The sequence below is a fragment of the Ipomoea triloba genome, chromosome 6 (assembly GCF_003576645.1).
Source record: "Ipomoea triloba cultivar NCNSP0323 chromosome 6, ASM357664v1".
NCBI lineage: Eukaryota > Viridiplantae > Streptophyta > Magnoliopsida > Solanales > Convolvulaceae > Ipomoea > Ipomoea triloba.
Genome location: NC_044921.1, coordinates 19,399,756 through 19,419,386, shown reverse-complemented (window position 1 = coordinate 19,419,386; position 19,631 = coordinate 19,399,756). Strand labels below are relative to the sequence as shown.

General features: G+C 32.6%; 2 protein-coding genes and 2 non-coding genes across 4 annotated transcripts in view; 2 read left to right on the top strand and 2 right to left on the bottom strand.

The window, feature by feature from the left end:
* Nucleotides 1–6,050, bottom strand: part of LOC116022754 (protein disulfide isomerase-like 5-4) — a 9,915-nt gene extending 3,865 nt beyond the window's left edge. The window contains exons 1-11 of the mRNA XM_031263615.1: nt 5,694–6,050; nt 4,479–4,569; nt 4,057–4,151; nt 3,878–3,935; nt 3,306–3,490; nt 3,146–3,203; nt 2,838–2,878; nt 2,598–2,672; nt 2,093–2,149; nt 1,719–1,785; nt 1,407–1,547 (exon numbers count right to left, since the gene is read on the bottom strand). Of these exons, the coding sequence (XP_031119475.1) occupies nt 1,407–1,547; nt 1,719–1,785; nt 2,093–2,149; nt 2,598–2,672; nt 2,838–2,878; nt 3,146–3,203; nt 3,306–3,490; nt 3,878–3,935; nt 4,057–4,151; nt 4,479–4,569; nt 5,694–5,734 (909 nt within the window). The 5' untranslated portion in view covers nt 5,735–6,050. The remainder of the gene's footprint in view (nt 1–1,406; nt 1,548–1,718; nt 1,786–2,092; nt 2,150–2,597; nt 2,673–2,837; nt 2,879–3,145; nt 3,204–3,305; nt 3,491–3,877; nt 3,936–4,056; nt 4,152–4,478; nt 4,570–5,693) is intronic.
* Nucleotides 6,051–7,029: 979 nt separating this feature from the next.
* Nucleotides 7,030–7,100, top strand: TRNAG-CCC. The gene has a single exon. It is a non-coding gene; the product is annotated as a tRNA-Gly (tRNA).
* Nucleotides 7,101–10,857: 3,757 nt separating this feature from the next.
* On the top strand, nt 10,858–10,928 carry TRNAG-CCC. Its single transcript has one exon. It is a non-coding gene; the product is annotated as a tRNA-Gly (tRNA).
* Nucleotides 10,929–12,242: 1,314 nt separating this feature from the next.
* On the bottom strand, nt 12,243–15,465 carry LOC116023616 (homeobox-leucine zipper protein ROC1-like). The gene is made up of 7 exons (XM_031264621.1): nt 15,208–15,465; nt 14,621–14,722; nt 14,252–14,461; nt 13,856–14,006; nt 13,454–13,722; nt 12,691–12,786; nt 12,243–12,584 (listed from the first exon to the last, which is right to left on the bottom strand). The coding sequence occupies exons 1-7, from the start codon at nt 15,463–15,465 to the stop codon at nt 12,243–12,245; spliced, it is 1,428 nt and encodes a 475-aa protein (XP_031120481.1).
* Between the last annotated feature and the right edge of the window lie 4,166 nt (nt 15,466–19,631).

Sequence of the window (19,631 nt, the reverse complement as noted above, 5' to 3'; positions counted from 1 at the left end):
AAAAAAAAAAAAAAAAAAAAAAAAAAAAAAAAAAAAAAAAAAAAAAAAAAAAAAAGAGGATGTTATAAACTAAGATTGGGCTAGTCACTCAATTGGACTATAATCCACATGGGCCAAACCACACTAAAAGATTAAATCCAATCAATTAGCTAGTCTAACCCATGGCCTTAAAACCCATATATTCTCTCTTATTTTTTAAATGTGAGACTCTTAACACTCCCTCTCAAGTGGACAACCAGTCTAACCGGTTGACCACTTGAAACTAGACCGGACCCTCCCCTAAAACGAAAACTAATGGACACCACTAAGTGGACCGAACAAGCGGGCTTACGAAAACTTGGACGCCACCAATACCCATAACCGGGTGAACACAAAGTGGACCGAACAGGCTTTGATACCATGTTAAAATCTAAGATTGGGCTAGGGTCACTCAATTGGGCTATAATGCACATGGGCCAAACCACACTAAAAGATTGAATCTGTTATGAAATATATATTTAATAAATGGAATCTCTATAAATTAGGCAGTCTTAGGGATTTAGGTAGGTAGGCATATGGAAACTTGTTTCCTATAGCACCTATTCATAGGGCTTTGTATTCTCTTTTCTATACGAAAGTATAAGACAGCATATTTAGAAATCTTCTCTTTACTTTCGTAACAGAATCCAATCAATTAGCTAGTCTCACCCGTAGCCTTATAAACCCATACGTTCTCTCTTATTTTTTCAATGTAGGACTCTTAACAAATGAATTTTTTTTTTTTTGTTTTTTTAAAAAAAGTGCCTTTATGAAGCCTCTTTGACCACTGGACAAAGAGTCGAAGACAAAGAAGAATCTTTGCCAGGAAAAGTGGTGGAAGAAGAAAGGCTCTTTGGTGGAGGAAAAAAACAAAAGGAAAATAGGGAAAAAAAAGACAGTGAAATGCCATTTTTGTCCTCCTTTTCAGCTGGGACTTTTCCATATTATAAAATAATTTCCAAATAAGCTGCCATGTCAAAAATTAGGAAAGACTATTGGGATATTAGCTACAAAAAGTTCTAATTGCACTTTTTGTTTTTAGTCCGGGCATCTATTTGAAGCTTTTTCTAGTTCAAGAGCCTAATAGCATTTTCCAAAATAGTTCAAGGGCATATTTGACCCTTGTCCTTTCTTTTTTTTCTTTTTTGTTTTCTTTTTTGGAGTTTGGAGGAAGGCTGAAAGGATGGAAGGAAGTTAATTGAGATGAGATCCCAGTCCTTCCATAATGTAATACTACAATCCCATGTCCCAGGCTCCAGTGTATTGGCTTTTCTAATCTCTGGTGTGTTTATCTAGAAGATTATGCTAAAATGCATGCCAAAACAATATCTTGAGAAAACAAATATCCAGTTACTGTGTAATGATTGTAGATGAATAATAACCTTTACCTTCTTAACACGTACAAAACCTTCAATTCTGCATCCTCCACTTGTTGGTGCAGGTCTCTTGGTGCCATTTGTCGGCAGTTTAGCATCTGAGCTATCCCTATGAGACTCCAATGAAATAGGTGCAACCAGTTCTTCCATTGTCTGCAGCCAAAGAGCAATGTCATTCCTATGATAGGCAATTGACTTGAGAACATTTAAGGTCATACAAAACGCCCAGGTCCTAACTCAGTTCTGTTCCATGATTTTCCTTTTTAAACATTGTTTCTTCATTCTAATTGGTCTTATCAATTTAGACCCAAAAATTCTTCTGACCTTAACTAGGCTTTCTGTATCTCGATCACCATAATATGACTCATGATCATGGTGTCCGTGATCCTCTCTACATGAAACACACAGGAAAGAGAGAAAAAAGTAAGCCAAATTGCCAAAATGGATATGGAACAAGCTGAAAAATAAAGGCTTCTGGCTCATTAGCTAAGCATATATTCTCCATAAAATCCTGAAGAAATGCAAGCAATTCCAAAAATATGAAAGCCAGAAAACGTTTGCTCCTTTTTTAACTGTCTGAAAAGTGGAACAAATACATGTACTCTAAAAATGGTCTTAGAAGCATGTAATACATCATACAGAAATATGCAAATAATTTTAAAAGGTGGTTGTAATGTAAATATCAGTAAAAGATTTACCTAAGATCACTTCCTTTCCTGAATATGCGAATAGATGGGTAGCCTTGTATGTGATTCCTGAAAATTTATTATCAACTCAACAAGCAAGGTAATCAACAAAGTTTTGGCAGAAGTAGTATAACCAAAGAATATAATGCCCTCGATCAGGTAATAAAAGATGCCGCAGATAGCAAGTGCTCTATAGAAAAATTCAGGAGTGGAAGGATTTCCTAAAATATGCAGCTTTACAATAATAGAACTGAAGAAACTATAAATCCTGTAAAACAGCATGGTATTGAAACTATGCACTAGTTTGCCAGAACAATAACATAAGCTCATGTGCAAGCAAAACACCAAGAACAAATAACCAAAAAAAAAAGTCCACGAGTACCAATGAAAATCAAATTTTTGTCTTCTAAATAATAACTAAGAATCAGTTATCACAGAAGTGATGATTTATTGTAAAACAGGATGTCTTTACCAAAGAAGATTCCATGAGATAAGTTATTATTCATTTTAGAAGTACCTTCTGCATAAATCAACTTCTTCAGTGCAATCAACCTTTCCCAAAAGGATTCGTCCATCCATTTCTGGGTCATATCTAGAAGGCAAACGACAAAATTGCATAAGAGATTTGAATGGTACACAGTGTCACAGTGCTAGAACTTCATTTCAGATATCCATTTCATTTCAGAATGAAATGAAGTTCAGTAAACAAAAATAGTCTTTGACCTTGTAGCAGAAATGACAAAAGAACCAACTAGACCTTTCTCTTATAATATTTGCTGCTTTCTCCCATGAAGGTTTCTGATATCCAAAGACCAGCAGAAAAAATAAAAATTAGTTAGCACCAAGTAGCAACATTTCATATGAAGAATTCTTAAACAAACCATCTCTCACATTAGAAATGACATGCTATACGTATGACCAATAACATGAAAATTTAATGAATACAAGTGGTTATAGCCCACATAGTTTTTCAAGTAAGCAAAGTGGCATAAAGGAAGAGGAGAGTGTATTAAGTAGGTGAAGCTAGAAAAATATGAACAACGGGCAGAAGTGAATAAAAAGTACCAAACGATTGCTCCAATAGCACCAAGGTGCAAAGAAGTTCACTACCAAAATTGGATATCTGCAAAGGTGAAACAATGAGAATCAGCTAATGTACAATACTAAAATGTAGAAACTGTTTTAGCAAGAAATCAGGTTCACAATTTAGATAAGATTCACTCACCGGTGAGCTACTATATCAAAATTACGGCCATTTAGTGAAAAGGAACCTTCAGTATAGTCTTCATCTACATCCTCATCATGTTTAATAGCATTTGCAATTGGTCCAGATTCAAATTCAGAACCAGTATGTCTCAAATTAGAATCTATAGAATACTTGCGAACTGTTTTTGTTATATTCAATCTATTCTGAGGAAGGAAGGACAGTTCGGTCAGGCTCATAATTCAGAAGTAGAATATAAAATGAAGATGCCAATTAGAAAACACAATAACAGGGTTAGCTTTCTGTTTCCCACTACAGCGATTTTAAGAAAGAAGATCTAGTTACATGTCAAATATGCTAGATTTACTAAACATGCATGCACCTATCCACCCACCCCAGAAAGTTGCAAGGAATGTAGAGTGTAGAGGCAAACACATAATTCTTTTGAACAGTAGTTGAAAAACCTGTTTATAATTGAATCAATTCTCAATAAAAAGACTGTTTATAATCAAATCATCTCTCCATAAACAGAACTTTACAGAATTGAGAGTGGCAGGCAAAGAAATCCAGATGTATGTGATGCTGAAACTTACTGTTCCTAACACATCACTAACATCCACTGATGCAAACTCACATGACAATGCTGGAAAACTGCAAAACAATTTGATGAAAAAGTTATTGAAAGATTAATGTAATTGGTTGCTGGGCTCATGTGTCTTGAAGACAAATAAAAGCTATCTGTAAATGACAAAGAAACTGTATGAAACAGCACCTCATATCAAAATCAATTCTCAAGAAATCTCCATCTGAACTCTTGTCAACAATAACAGAGGTTGTGGTGCTCATTGTCAAGTAGTCATTTAGTTCCTGTAAATATAGACATAACAAATCTTTAAAAAAAATATCTTTAAAAAAAATATTTTAAAAAAAAAATCCTTTTTTTCCTTTTTCAAGGAAGTAACTATGGAGTACTAAAACAGAAAAAGACAACATTCTGATAACAAGGGAAAAATATGTTGGAGAGGTTCAAGCAGAAGACAAATTATAAGAGCAAAATACAAATTTTGAAGAATAGCTTTATGCCTTTATTAAAGCAAACACATGGCAGATCTCTTTGGAAAGTCATAAACATTCAATCACCTTTCACATCTAGAATAGGCAGATAGAGTCAAGCAACAATTACTAATTTCTTACCATTCCAAATAAAAGGATCATGCAAAAGGCTGCTATAATGGACAATCCAGCACCAGTTAATGATGCCTCTGTCAGATCTCTGGGTATTTTCCTATATAGAAAAGAATTCAAAAGTAAGACAACGATCTAACTCAGTTACAATGACCATACCGAGAAATAAGAAACAATGCATGCAACCCAAAAAGAGAGAGAGAGAGAGAGAGAGAGAGAGAGAGTTGTTTTTTTGTTCATGAATGAACATAGTGCAAGCACGGTAGTTTTTAACATGTCAGATTCTAATTATCCCCTACTACTCTCTTTCCTCTTCTTGTTTCAGAAATTTAGTATGTCATAAGAAAACTTCAAGCTCATAAATTAAACATTTCCAAAAACAACGGGCCAAATTTAGGATAAGTAAAACAATTATTGTTGGTTTCATTGTAAGGAAAATATCATAACAATGCCATTGGCTTATTTGCAGACTGACAGAATAAGCATTCATTTTAAATTTCTCTTTCCTCCCACCAGAAAGTCCTACTTCCCCAAATAGAATCCTTTCTTCCACTTCTGATTTATCAATCCCCATTTTATTGATGGGATGGTTACAACATTACAATTAGACAATTAGTATTGATACACACCAGATACAGTCATTGGCATACAATTTCTTTGTACTAATTAGTAATTACAACAACAAATACAGAACACCTCAATCAATCTAAGGGATAAAACACTGCCATAAACAAGGACTATACACCCAAACTCACCATTGCTTACAGGGGACTTATTCCCCAACCTTAAAATAGACAAATATTCATTTCTAGACAAACAGGTGATCTAAGCATAAGTTTTCCAAGGTTCCATCCCTACACCACTACTTCTACTTGGACATTATCCTATGCACAAAACAACAGTGAGTTAGCACTAATTCATGGCTTAAAGTGCTTCATCAATTTATTGTTTTCAGTCAGTCTGTACAGCTAATTAAAGTATCAAAGATCAACTGCATCATCAAGTGAAAACAACCTAACCTCAATCGCCTAAACTTAGCAATTAATTACTATATCCGAAAATCAAATAATAATTCCAGTTATATTCCCAGAACCAAACAATGTTCAATAAATGCAAAACATAGAGGCATTCCAAAAATAATATATAATAATAATAACAATAACAATAATAATAATAACAATAACAACAACAATAATAATAATAAAGGTCATTCGAATGCCTAACCTGTAAAAATCAACAGATTTGATTTTACTTTTTGAAGCCATGATTTCTGACGAAGAAAAGGAAAAAAATCTTAAACTTCAGATGTCAGCGGTAGTAGATCCCTTTGTGTCTATGTGTGAGACAGAGAGGCGTTTAAAAGCCGTATTCTTTGATTTCTTTCATTCTCTCTCTCTCTTTCTCTAACGCATGGCCGGAGTCCGTGAGTTCTCCAGTCGCCGGAAAAAAAGGAACAGAGCAATGTTGGAGTGAAAAGGCAGGGTGGGGCCCCGTTTGTAGTTACAAATGTGTTGAACGGAACTTACTATACTCCCGTAATCGCGCATTACAGCGTGATTCCTTGAAAAGGATGAAAAGGTCATTGCCAAAATACCGTGATTCCGTGATACGGAGTATTTTATAAAGGCGTGGAAACCAATAATAAATAAACAAATGCATGTTAGCGAACATGATGCGTGTTCATTTATTAAGGTAAACGAACAAATTTTAGAGCTCGGTTCATAAACGAACAGAGTTTAAACAGTTGTAGGCTCATTTGCTAAGAACTTGTGAACAAGCTTATTTGTGTTTGTTTAATAATGTCCACGAACACAAATAAATAATGTCCACGAACAAGCTCATTTAGTGTTCATTTAGTAATGTTTATGAACAAGTAGTTAAGCATGTATATATATATTGTTTAATAGTTGTTGTTTGGTTATTATTTATGAACATATATTATTTTTGTTCACGAACGAATTGTGATCATGAATATGAGAATTTGTTTGGTTATTAAGTGTTTTTGAACGCGTTCGCAAATGTTAATGGACATGTTAGCAACCGTTAACGAACACAAATGAATGCTTAACAAATAAATTAACTCTTAACAAACAATAACACCTTAATACTTGGCGGTTATTAACTGTTAACAAACAATAACTCATTTCAATGATTTTGTAATAAGAATTTAACAAGTAATAATATTAAATTTTTTTCTTTTTAACAAATGACTACGGAGTATTGATGTAAGGCAATGAAATAATAAAAGATAATGCAACTTACTGAGATACGTTTACAATTAAATTGTAGTTGAGTTGGCCCTTGATTTGTTATCCTTTACTAGGTACTACACATGAAATGTAGGTTGTTAACTTGTTATGTTAACAATCCAAATTTAGGCTATTTGACGTTGAGGTGTCAAACTATAGATTGCTACCAAAACTTTATTTGTTTTATTTAATTATCTTTTTTTTTTATATAATATATCCGTTACCTTTTAACTTTTTAAAGTGATTTAGGTAGGTGGATTATAACGCTAAATATGAGATATTTAACTTAATAAGTAGTTACAGAATCAACAGCGCATCTGGTGTAGTGGTATCATAGTACCCTCCCACGGTACTGACCAGGGTTCGATTCCCTGGATGCGCAATTTTATTTTTTTCAACGCTAGTTTCTGCTCTACAGAGTTAATTCAGACATTAGTAGTTAATTTCATTGCAGTAAGTCCAATATATTATCAAACCAAAGCATTATATTTACCAAAAAAAAAAAAGAAGCAAAGCATTATGGATCTTGTTGCTTGATGTAAAAATTTAATTATCAAAAAGTATCATGAACTGATGGACATATTACTAATGTATTATAAAGTATTATGCATAAATGAAATCAGACTCTACAAGCAATACAATTATTTCATCAAAGATCAATGGCAAATAATGAAGATAAAGGAAAGTTGCAAATAAGAACTATTAAACTTTTGACAAAATTGACTTAAAGAAGACAACAACAAAAAAACACTTTTATTAGCACGCGAAAGAAGACAAATACTATATAATTAGCCTTATAGCATGTAAAAAAGTAACAAAGAAGACAAAAGATATAATAATATATTACTTTTTGAATCTTATGTACTATTTTTTAATTTTCGTAAAAGTTTAACCTTATTTATTATATATATAAGTAATGATATAATCTTTTTATTATATCATTAAAAGATGATAAGGATATGTGTCAAGAAAGATGAAACAATTTTTATTTTTTTTTGAATACTAGAAAGATGAAACAATTAATAGCAAAGAATTAAGTGACCACTCAAAATGATAAACAAAGAATAGTACTCAAAAAAAAAAAAAAAAAAAGAGTTATCAGCCTTAGGCCATTCCCACTAGCATTTTTTGACACAAATCTTAAGACAAAATTCTGACACATGCTTTTTTAAAACAAATGTGAGTTGTGTGTTTTGGCGAAGTCTTTCTCCTGCAAAAACACTTTCATGTTAGGTTTTTTTTTTTTTTTTTTAAAAAAACAAAACAAAATAAAAGTGTCACATCCAACCGCCAAGGCATTAGTTCTCTTTATTTTTATTAAAATAATGGTGGGTCCAAAAAACTGAGAAAAAACTTAAACCTAATGCCAATAATGATTTTAAGGATTAAGTGAGATAGTGAATGATGAGGTGGATGATTGGACACACAAAAAATGGCAAATTATGCTGTGGACCCAGGTCCACCTGCAAGGTGGACCTGGGTCCAAAACTACATCAGTTTTGTCTTTTTTTTTTTTTTTTTTCTTTAGTAAACATATTGCTGAATATAGAGTTGTCCAAAAATGTGTGAATATAGAGGTTTCAAAGTGTGAATGTAGAGTATAAAAATCGTGAATGTAGATTTATGATTGTGTGAATGTAGAGTTGCCTAGAAATGTGTGAATGTGAAGGTTTCAAATTGTGAATATGAAGTATAGAAATCGTGAATGTAGAGTTATGCATGTGTGAATCTGTAATAGAGTTAACAAGTTCTAGCAACTTCTAGCCCTGTAATGTGTGAATGTGGAGTTCTCAAGTTGTGAATGTGGAGTATAGGACCTGTGAATATAGAGTTTTGAATGTGTGAATGTAGAGTATAGTGTATGTGAATGTAGAATATAGTTACTAAACATATAATCCTGTAATGTGTGAATGTGGAGTTTACAAATTGTGAATGTAGAGTATAGTATATGTGAATGTAGACCCAGATCCACCTTGCAAGGTGGACCTAGTTCCACGGCATAACAACCCACAAAAAACTTGAAATCAAATTCAAACTATTAAGGAAGGCCTTATAAATAAATTGGCATCCTTAAAGTGATTCCTTGCTTTATAATGTCTTGATATTTATTATAGGTAATAATAGTGATAATTTGTTGATAAAGATGATAACTCATCTGTTTCAAAAAAAAAAAATGATAACTCCTCTTTTATCTTTTAAACACTTTTTTTCTATTAATTGATGCATTTTTTGTAATAATCTTTCATATGATCATATCACATCTAAATCTTAGTATGTTTTTCACTAAGGTTGTGTTTTGGAAATTTAGAAAATGATTTTCAAAAAATCTTTTTCCAAGTTTTTGGTGTTTGGAGAAAGAGGAGGAAAATGTGGTCAATGAAAAAAAAAATCATTTTTTTAGGAAAATGAGATCCTTTTTTTTTTTTGGGAAGTCATTTTCCGAAACACTTGCTCTGCTTCTTCCTCCTCTTCCACCCAACTACTTTTGCTTCTTCATCTTCATCTTCTTGTCATCTTCTTATCATCAAGGTATGCTTCTTTCTTTTTCTTCTTCTTTTTCTTTTCAATTGTAATTTATTTTCGATGATTAATATTTTCATATTTGACAATATGAAAATATTTTTCAAGCAAAAAAATCGGTCAGACTGATTTTCAAAATCAGTCGCCCATGACTGGTTTCATTTCACTTAAATCTTAATCTTGTTTTTTTTTTTTTTTAAATTCAGTTATACTCTATATTCTTCATTGATTTAACTCATTTAAGTAAGTGAATCATAATACCAAATAATAACATTACATGATCATTTTTAGATTAATATACAAACTTTTAAAAATAGTAAATAATATAAAGACAATTAAATATGGATTGAAATATTTTCAAACAAAAAATATGGATTGTAATGTATTTATAATCTATTAGATACAATTTCGTGTTTTCACATTTCTTTAAAGGGCATTATCAACATAGGAACTGATATTTTTACATTTGTTAGTGTTGATGATAATGCTCACATCCTACTTTTTATGACAACAGAGTGTGCAATATTATCCACCAATTACATACTTTCAAAATGTTCAAACAACTTATTTTTTAGACATAATGTTCAAATAGACCACTAACCTACACCAAATATGCAATTAAATTGCCTAACTCAAAAAATTTCAATTGAATTGTTGAACCACCTAAAATTATGCAATTAAGTTGAAATTGGCAGGTTTGACCAATCATTACTAATGTGATGGATAATTTATTTAAAAATTATTTTAAAATTTTTAAAAACAATTTTAAATTTTAAAACAAAATTTAAAAAAACTTCGCCTCGTCTCTGACGGGAGGCGAGGTTTTTATTATTATTTTTTAAATACATTTAAAATTAATTTTAAAATTTTAAATAATAATTTTTAATAAATTAATCGTCACATCATCAATAGTCAATCATACAGGTTAATTTTGGATTAATTACATAATTTAGGTGGTTCATTTACCTAATTGTATATTCGTGTATAGTTTAGTGACTTGTTTGAACATTATTCTTTATTTTTAAAAGAGTCATTTCCATTTTTGGTCTTACTGTTATTAAGGCATTGTCAATTTTAGTCCACTTCATTAATTTTTGCCACATTGCGACCAGTCTTATTTAGTCCTTGCCACTTTTAGTCCATCGTTAAAATTTCTGTCAAATAAACGCCCAAAACAAGGGTATTTTGGTCTTTTCATGCTTTGATCATCTCCTTTATCCTTTGCAGTGGTTTTCCTTACATATTTTCATCAAATGAAGAGGTCCGGCGAAAGCCATGGCTTTGTAATGTGGCTCACATGGCTTTCGCCGGACCTCTTTATTAGATGAACATGTGTAAGGAAAACTACTACAAAGGGTCAAGGAGATGACCAAAGCATGAAAAGACAAAAAATATCCTTGTTTTGGACGGTCACTTGACGAAAATTTTAACGGTGGACTAAAAGTGGCAAGGACTAAATAAGACTGGCCGTAATGTGGCAAAAATTAATGAAGTGGACTAAAATTGGTAATGCCCCAATAACAATAGGACCAAAAATGGAAATAATTCTTTTTAAAATATATTGCATCTGACTTTCTTACTATAATAATAGATATAAATACAGCACAGCATAACGATCAGCGCATCTGGTGTAGTGGTATCATAGTACCCTCCCACGGTACTGACCGGGGTTCGATTCCCCGGATGCGCATCAATTTCAGTTGCTTTCTCAAGTTCGCCTGTTTTATACTACGAAAATACGAATAAGATATTTATACATGGAATCACTAGAAATATTTGTTACTGCGTAATAAACAGGCCAGGCATGTCCCAAATAAGTTTCAATTTTTTTTTAACAATTTACATATACAATAATAATCATAAAAAAAAAATATCTTTGTGCTTAATTTGTTAAATGCAAAACAATCAATAACTATATGAATGTCTTCACAAATAAATAATTATAGTTTATAAAATTGACAAACAATTTAAAATCAAATAAACTCAAATAAGAATTATGCTACACATCCCTAATGTTACCCCTCACAAACCGCCACTCCATGATGTGGCACAATCCTAGATATTAATAGAATTAAAATTAAAAAATTAATGCCTAAAATTTTGCCACATCATGGAGTGGTTAATTTGTGTGTGGCAAAATTAGGAGTAATTAACATTTTCCTACAACAATAACATTGTTATCATATGAACCTGGATGGTGTGGTTGAGTGGAAGGGACTCATCCATCCTTAACTAAAGGTTAAAGCCAACCCCTTTTGGGAATCAGAATACTTCAAAACGTAACAAAATATGAAACATAATTAATTCGATAAAATGGTTTGAATAGAAAAACACATTATAAATCATACATCACAACATCTTTTATATAGAAACTTTTAGATCACATTGACTAGATAATTAAAAAAAAAAAAAGTTTATCTTTTAATTTTTTTTACTTGGGCCCTAGGCAAGGGTTCAACGTGCTACACCTACAAGATTGAAATAAGACACTTCTGTCATGCATGGACAAAAGTATGACACTTTTAAAATACGGATAAAAATAGGAAAGAATATTGAGACATGCATGCGTTTGAAGTCAAAAATGTGTCCACTTGAATTTGTATTTTTTTTTGAAATGTTGACCACATAGGACTTGCTTTATAGGTATAAAATACATGAGACGCAAGTCCCACCGACATCTCATGTATTAAAAAAAAAAAAAAAGAAAAATTGGTTGCCTTCTCCGACCAAAACCCTGGGTCCTGGTCCTGGTCACTTTCTCCGGTCGCAGGAGAAGGCAACCGGGGTCTTGGTTGCCGGAGAAGTATTTCAGACGCATATACCGCAGCCGCAAATAGTTAAACTGACCCACAAAAGTTAATCCATATAAAATTGTCTCAAAATGACCATTTTAAAAGCACTTTTTAGTCAATTTTACAACAACAACAACCAGCCTACATACGCCGCAGTCTTCTTCTCCTTCAATTCACGACTAAGTAGTAAGTTTTGTTACAAACATGGATGTCTAGTTACATGGTAAAGCATCCTTGATCAAGGAAACTGTCTTACTCACAATTCTGTGTACGGTGAGCACCGACTTTGGAGGGAGATAATCCGTAGAAGAAAGCTGCTCATCCACTAACTGAAAACAAATGGTGAGAATACTCCCACCATCACTCAAACCCACAGGCATGAAGTTTGGCTTGTCTGGCATTATAGCAAACCCACAAGGCACTATGGGAACATTCTCACTTGATAAGTATTGCGCCGTTGCCACGTCCACCGGCGCGTAAACCACATACAATCCCACTGAGTCACTGAAGCTCTCTTGCAGGTAAAGTGTTGCTGCCTTGTTTGTTGCTGGAGACTGATACATATATATATATATATATATATGATCAATAATCCACCAAAGATTTAAGTAACATTAGTGCGAAAAATGTATCAATAAAGATGGATAAGTTAGTTGTTACCTCGACCATAAGTTGTGAAATTGAACTTGTAGTGTCCCGAGCTGAAGAAACTTTCATGACTTCCTTGATATTTGAGCCAAAAGACAATAGATCCCACTACAATGTAATTTATACTTTATATAAATAAGCTTATCATTTGCATTCAAAGAGTTGGGTCTGTAATAATATAATGACCCGAGCTCTATGGCCACTTTGAAATTGTTAGGTGGAGGCCGGTAAGAGCCAAGTCCGTACAGCACTATGGGGTTAGGGGCCAAGATTGTTGGGATAAGACTGGTAAAGAGCCAAATTTGGCCTACACTATGGGGTTAGGGGATTGTTAGATTAAGGCTGGTAAAAAGCCAAATTCGGTCAACACTATGGAGTTAGAGGATTGTTGGGTTAAGGCTGATAAATGGTCAAATCCCGCCAGCACAATGCAGTTAGAGGATTGTTGGGTTAAGGCTGGTAAAGGTTTAAATCCGACCAGCACTATGGAGTCAGGGAATTGTTGAGTTAAGGCTGGTAAATGGTCAAATCTGGCCAGCACTATGGGGTTAGGAGATTGTTGGGTTAAGGATGGTAAAAGGCCAAATCGAGCCAGTACTATGGAGTTAGGAGATTGTTGGGTTAAGGATGCATGGTAAAGGCTCAAATCCATCACTAGATCCTAACAGAGAAATTAAAAAATTGCACCTTGGCTATTAACTATAGCTATTGGTGGATCCTAACAGAGAAATTTAGAGTAGTAAATCAGTAAATATGTTTGGTGGTCTGGGATTACCTTACTGCGGTTACTTCCATTTCTCAGAAACTCAAACAAGGTGATTTGAGGGATTGGCAACAAAACAGAAGTATATATTGTTATTGTAACGCCTCGAGGGAGCCCTACATCATCCAAGTTGGTGTTCATTCGGACAAAGATTTCCTTATCATCATCGGAAATAGGTAAGGGCACCCATGGATTTTCCTTGCATGCAATAAGGTTTCTGGCATAGCAATTAACCATCCTTTGCGATAGCTTCAACATATTTTTATTTTCAACTGCCAGCCCTACATACATATCACAAACACTTTAGCTTGTTTATCACTTAACCTTAAATTACATATACTAAAGATTTGGCCCTAAATTAAAAACCAAAACTCAATATAACCACACCATTAGGGCCTGGAGAATTATTTTCACCTTCTCCATCCATGCCCTTGGTTTGATCACAATATCTCTGCAATGTTGACATCCATCTCTTTGCATTAAATGCATAATTTGATGTGAGTAGCGTCTTGAACATGTCATGAACTGGACCATTGGGTACCAGGTTATGCTCTACCCACGTAACCTGTGAATATTTGTTCATAACAAATTAAACCAAACATTATTATATTCACTGAATTGAAACATGTGCTCCATCTCAACTAAAAGTCTAAACTGATAGTTGAATTATGCTCAACATGCCCATTACATGTATGAAGTTGGTTCTGATTCCAAATCGAATCATGCATTTGTTTCATCCTAACAACAATCCTGAGTTGATAGTTGGATTATTCATATATGTTTATATATATTATTAGAACTTAGAAGTACCATAGATAAGCCAGGATTAAGTTGTTTGATTAAACAGCCGGAGGGTCTTCTCTGCAGATGTGGTACTATTTGATTAGGAAATGGAAACACACTTTCCAGAGAAACATCTGCCACAAGCCATGTGTTCGAATCTGTGTGTCTGCAAATTCTAGCAAATTTCACCTCCCTAGGTGTGAAAAGTGGGGAGGGAAGATGAAATTTTGCTGTCATCTAGTAATAAAAATTCAAACTATTAGATAGTTTATAAAAAAGAGAAGTGAAATATATACCATGCTCAGTATAAAACATACATACAATGCGGCTGATCGTCTCACGGATATTTGTTAATTGACACAAGTATGACATATATATATTTTGTTTAAGAGTTACCACTTGCAAAGCTCCATTATGGGTTTCCACCTCCCCTGGGTATAACACTCCAAGAGTTGTTGCTTCTGAAACAATGTTGATGAATGCACCAGACCATTGTTCCTGCACGAATACAAACATTAACTATTAATTATATATTAAGATTCTTCCATTTACACCGCAAAGTTTTATAAGATTTCCTTTTAATTTATAATCAATTCAAGCCAGGGTACAAATTATTTGCTTAATTAAGTTTACCATTCAATTCATCACTCATAATCTATAATAACTTATATATGCATATAAAGCAATTTATTTACTGTATGTGACAAGATAATTGGACAAACACCAACTCAGAACCACTCAAGACCAACTTCAGCATCAATCTATTCAAATGACACTTATTACTATAGACTGTTACTTGAGCAGTACGTTGGAGACATTAGTATAAGTAGGAGATATGACTTTTCATTAGACAAAGACAAGTTCAATACTTTGTACTGCAATTCTTATGTAATTGAAGCCTAATTACTTTCTGTAATTATTCCAGTAACTTTATTTACTGCACGTCAGTATAATTTAAAAAGTGTGAATTGAATAAACCTCACCAGATTCATGAATATATTGACAATGCTAAGTGCACTTCCATGAACAATCCCAATGGACTTGGATGCTTCGTTTTTGAAAGTTGATGCCTCGTTGAGGCTTAGCACTTCATCTATAGGCTCTCCACCAGATACTAACTTGATAATCTCATCCAACGTTGCATCAAGTGGGACGAATCGCCGATCATATTCAGCTTCGTCCAAAAACTCCATGCTCTTCTCAGTGTCAAACACCCATAAGGGTTCTTGTTCTTGCGTCATTTGCAATAGCGCTTCACTAGCTGATAATGCAAGTTTCAATATTTTTTCTTTATTTATGTCCGCAGATATGGATACCGATATCAACAGAGATTGGAAACTTAAATCTTCATTATTTGAATTTTCCTGTTGTGATCGATAATATTGGAAGATGAATGTCAATACCAAAAAATTAAAAATAATAATGTTACTTACCCTAGTGCACTCGATGTCTAGATGTACCCCACTTATTGACGATTTCTAATTAACTTTATTTTTTAGCAAACTTTATCTTCTTGTGATTCTTACTTTATCTGCTTATGTAGGGGTAAATAGCATTTTCAACAACAACAATAATTAGTGTGCAACGTATGGGCGAAAATACTAGTAATAATAATAATTGCATTTTAAACAAAAAAAACATTTCTTACATTTGAAAATGGTACATTCTTCATTGGGGTATCATTCATCAAGTTCGGTTGTTCAGCTTCGTCTTGGTTCGCCATATGAGAATCTAAACATTTTTAGAAATATTAGTCTCATTAAAAAAATCACCAAATTGAGAGATCTAGAATTTAAGATGAAGCATATTAAAGGACAAATTAAATTAATATAAATATTACTTTTTTAAGCTAAATGCAATTTTCCATTATTAATCAAATCAAATGGAAGAAATAATAAAAATAATGATGTAATTGATAGTAAGTGAAGGAATCAAATCGCTAAAATGTAGAATAGATTGGACCGGAATTGAGAGAATGAATTATATTAAAATTAAAAATGAACACATTTCGACACAAACGCATACAAATTACTTGAAATGGACTTGAATATTTTATTGCATTCGGTATTTTTTTTTTTTTTTTTGTTGTGCTTGAGTTAAAAGTAACAATAATTGGCTATATGAGACTAAAAATGTAGACATATATAATTGAATCATCAATGGTAAACTCACGAACCTGATTAGGAAAGAAGGTTTAAACTAAAGTCGGCGGCGGCGGCAGCGGCAGAGGCGGAAGAGAATTGAATAAGTTGCGTATGGAGAACAAGAAGTTGATATTCACCTCCGTACAAACCCTAGCGCATTTAATGTATGATGTAACACACTTACAATTTCTCATTAACTTTACATTTTAGAAACTTTATCTTTTTGTCGTTCTAACTTTCACTTCTTACCAATTAAGTGGGTTACGCTATTATTTTAATTTTAACGAGAATTTTCCTTAATAGGCCAGCATTTGATGAAGTTAAGTGTTTGATTCGACCCAAATTTGGCAAAGAACAAGGTTTGGAATTAGACCTATAATTCCCACTTGAATGGATAAGGAAACTACACAATCATTATATCATGGATCACGGTTCACCTTGTAATGTAAACCATTGACATAAAGTTCATTTTTAGTATACTGAAGGTTCATCTTTAATACATTGAATATTCATTTTTGAAAGTTCATTTTTTGTATATTGAAAATTCATTTTTAAAATATACTATCTAAAAATGAAATTTTAATATGTTAATGAACATTTAGTTGTGTTTCACATTGCAATGTGGGGTCATGGTTCATGGTATAATTTGTCACGAAAAACTTAGACAAGTATAACTTGTTTCTTTATTCATCACTAGTACAAAAATGCTAATATGCAACCCTTATTAGAGAAAGCATGCGACCCTTTTTTTCTGGAAAGTCAAATAATGGTTGAACAACTACATTGAGGCTATTCTCATTAACTTACCCTAGCGCACTCGATGTCTAGATGTACCCCACTTATTGATGACGATTTCTCATTAACTTTATTTTTTAGTAAACTTTATCTTCTTGTGATTCTTACTTTATCTTCTTACCAATCAAGTGGGTCAGGCTTCCGTTGTAATTTGAACTAGAATTTGCTATCTTCTTACCAATCAAGTGGGTCAGGCTACCGTTCTAATTTGAACAAAAATTTGCCTTAATAGGCCAACATTAGTCTAACTCGTCTTACGGATTGAGACCCGTGAAACGGTCTCACACAAGTTTTTACCCCAATTTTAATAGATTTTTTTTTAAATTTTAAATCTCAACTTATTAAAATATATATATATATATATATATATATATATATATATATATATATACACATATATAACCATATTAAAACTTGCAGCATCATTAGAAATTGGCAAGTTTGTGAGTATCATATATTCATATGTAGGGGTAAACAGCATTTTCAACAACAACAATAATTAGTGTGCAACGTATGGGCGAAAATACTAGTAATAATAATAATTATTACATTTTAAACAAAAAATATTTCTTACATTTGAAAATGGTACATTCTTCATTGGGGTATCATTCATCAAGTTCGGTTGTTCAGCTTTGTTTTGGTTCGCCATATGAGAATCTAAACATTTCTAGAAATATTAGTCTCATTAAAACATCACCAAACTGAGAGATCTAGAATTTAAGATGAAGCATATTAAAGAACAAATTAAATTAATATAAATATTACTATTTTAAGCTAAATGCAATTTTCCATTATTGATCAAATCAAATGGAAGAAATAATAAAAAATAATGATGTTTTTAAAAAAAAAAAAAAATAATGATGTAATTGATAGTAAGTGAAGGAATCAAATCGCTAAAATGTAGAATAGATTGGACCGGAATTGAGAGGATGAATTATATTAAAATTAAAAATGAACACATTTCGACACAAACGCATACAAATTACTTGAAATGGACTTGAATATTTTGTTGTATTCAGTATTTTTTTTTTTCTGATTGAGTTAAAAGTAACAATAATTGGCTATATGAGACTAGGTAACAATAATTGGCATATAAATTTGAATCATCAATGGTAAACTCACGAACCTGATTAGGAAAGAAGGTCTAAACTAAAGTCAGCGGCGAAGGCAGTGGCGGAAGAGAATAATTAAGCTACGAATGGAGAACAACAAGTTGATATTCACCTACGTACAAACCCTAGCGCATTTAATGTCGAGATGTAACGCACTTATTGACAAATTTTCATTAACTTTACTTTTTAGAAAACTTTATCTTCTTGTCGTTCTAACTTTCACTTCTTACCAATCAAGTGGGTCACGCTATCGTTTTAATTTTAACGAGAATTTGCCTTAATAGGTCAACATTAGTCTAATGGATGAAGTTAAGTGTTTGATTCGGCCCAAATTTTGCAAAGAACAAGGTTTGGAATTAGACCTATAATTCCCACTTGAATGGATAAGGAATCTACTCAATCATTATACCATAGATCACAGTTCACCTTGTAATAATGTAGACCATTGACATAAGGTTCATTTTTAGCATACTGAAGGTTCATCTTTAATACATTGAATATTTATTTTTAAAAGTTTATTTTTTGTATATAGAAAATTCATTTTTTAAGTATACTATCTAAAAATAAATTTTTAATATACTAATGAACATTTATTTGTGTTTCACATTGCAATGTGGGGTCATGGTTCTTAGTATAATTTGTCAGGAAAAACTTAAACAAGTATAACTTGTTTCTTTATTCCTCACTAGTACAAAAACTTGCGTCATTTGCAATATCTCTTCACTAGCTGATAATGCAAGTTTCCTAATTTTTTCTTTGTTTATGTCCGCAGATATGGATACCCATATCAAGAGATTGAAAACTTAAATCTTATGTAGGGGTAAATAGCATTTTCAACAACAACAATCATTAATGTGCAACGTATGGGCGAAAATACTAGTAATAATAATAATTGCATTTTAAATAAAAAAATATTTCTTACATTTGAAAATGGTACAGTCTTCATTGGGGTATCATTCATCAAGTTCGATGGTAAACTCACAAACCTGAGTAGGAAAGAATTCTTCGAAGGTCTAAACTAAAGTTAGTAGTGGCGGCAGCGGTGGCGGAAGAGAATAAGCTACCAATGGAGAACAAGTTGATATTCACCTACATAAAAACCTTAGCGCACTACTCGATGTCTAGATGTACCCCATTTATTGATGATTTCTCATTAACTTTATTTTTTAGCAAACTTTATCTTCTTGTAGTTTTTACTTTATCTTCTTACCAATCAAGTGGGTCAGGCTACCGTTCTAATTTAGAATTTGCCTTAATAGGCCAACATTAGTCTAATGGATGAAGCTAAGTATTTGATTGGGCCCAAATTTTGCAAAGAACAAGGTTTGGAATTAGACCTATAATTACCACTTGGAT

What these genes read in the sequence shown, in the direction of transcription:
- LOC116023616 (XM_031264621.1), bottom strand. Translation starts at nt 15,465, where the DNA reads ATGACGCAAGAACAAGAACCCTTATGGGTGTTTGACACTGAGAAGAGC. An exon ending in TCAATATATTCATGAATCTG is followed by an intron (nt 14,723 to 15,207) that starts GTGAGGTTTATT and finishes GTATTCGTGCAG; the next exon opens with GAACAATGGTCTGGTGCATT. An exon ending in CAAGGGCATGGATGGAGAAG is followed by an intron (nt 13,723 to 13,855) that starts GTGAAAATAATT and finishes ATATGTATGTAG; the next exon opens with GGCTGGCAGTTGAAAATAAA.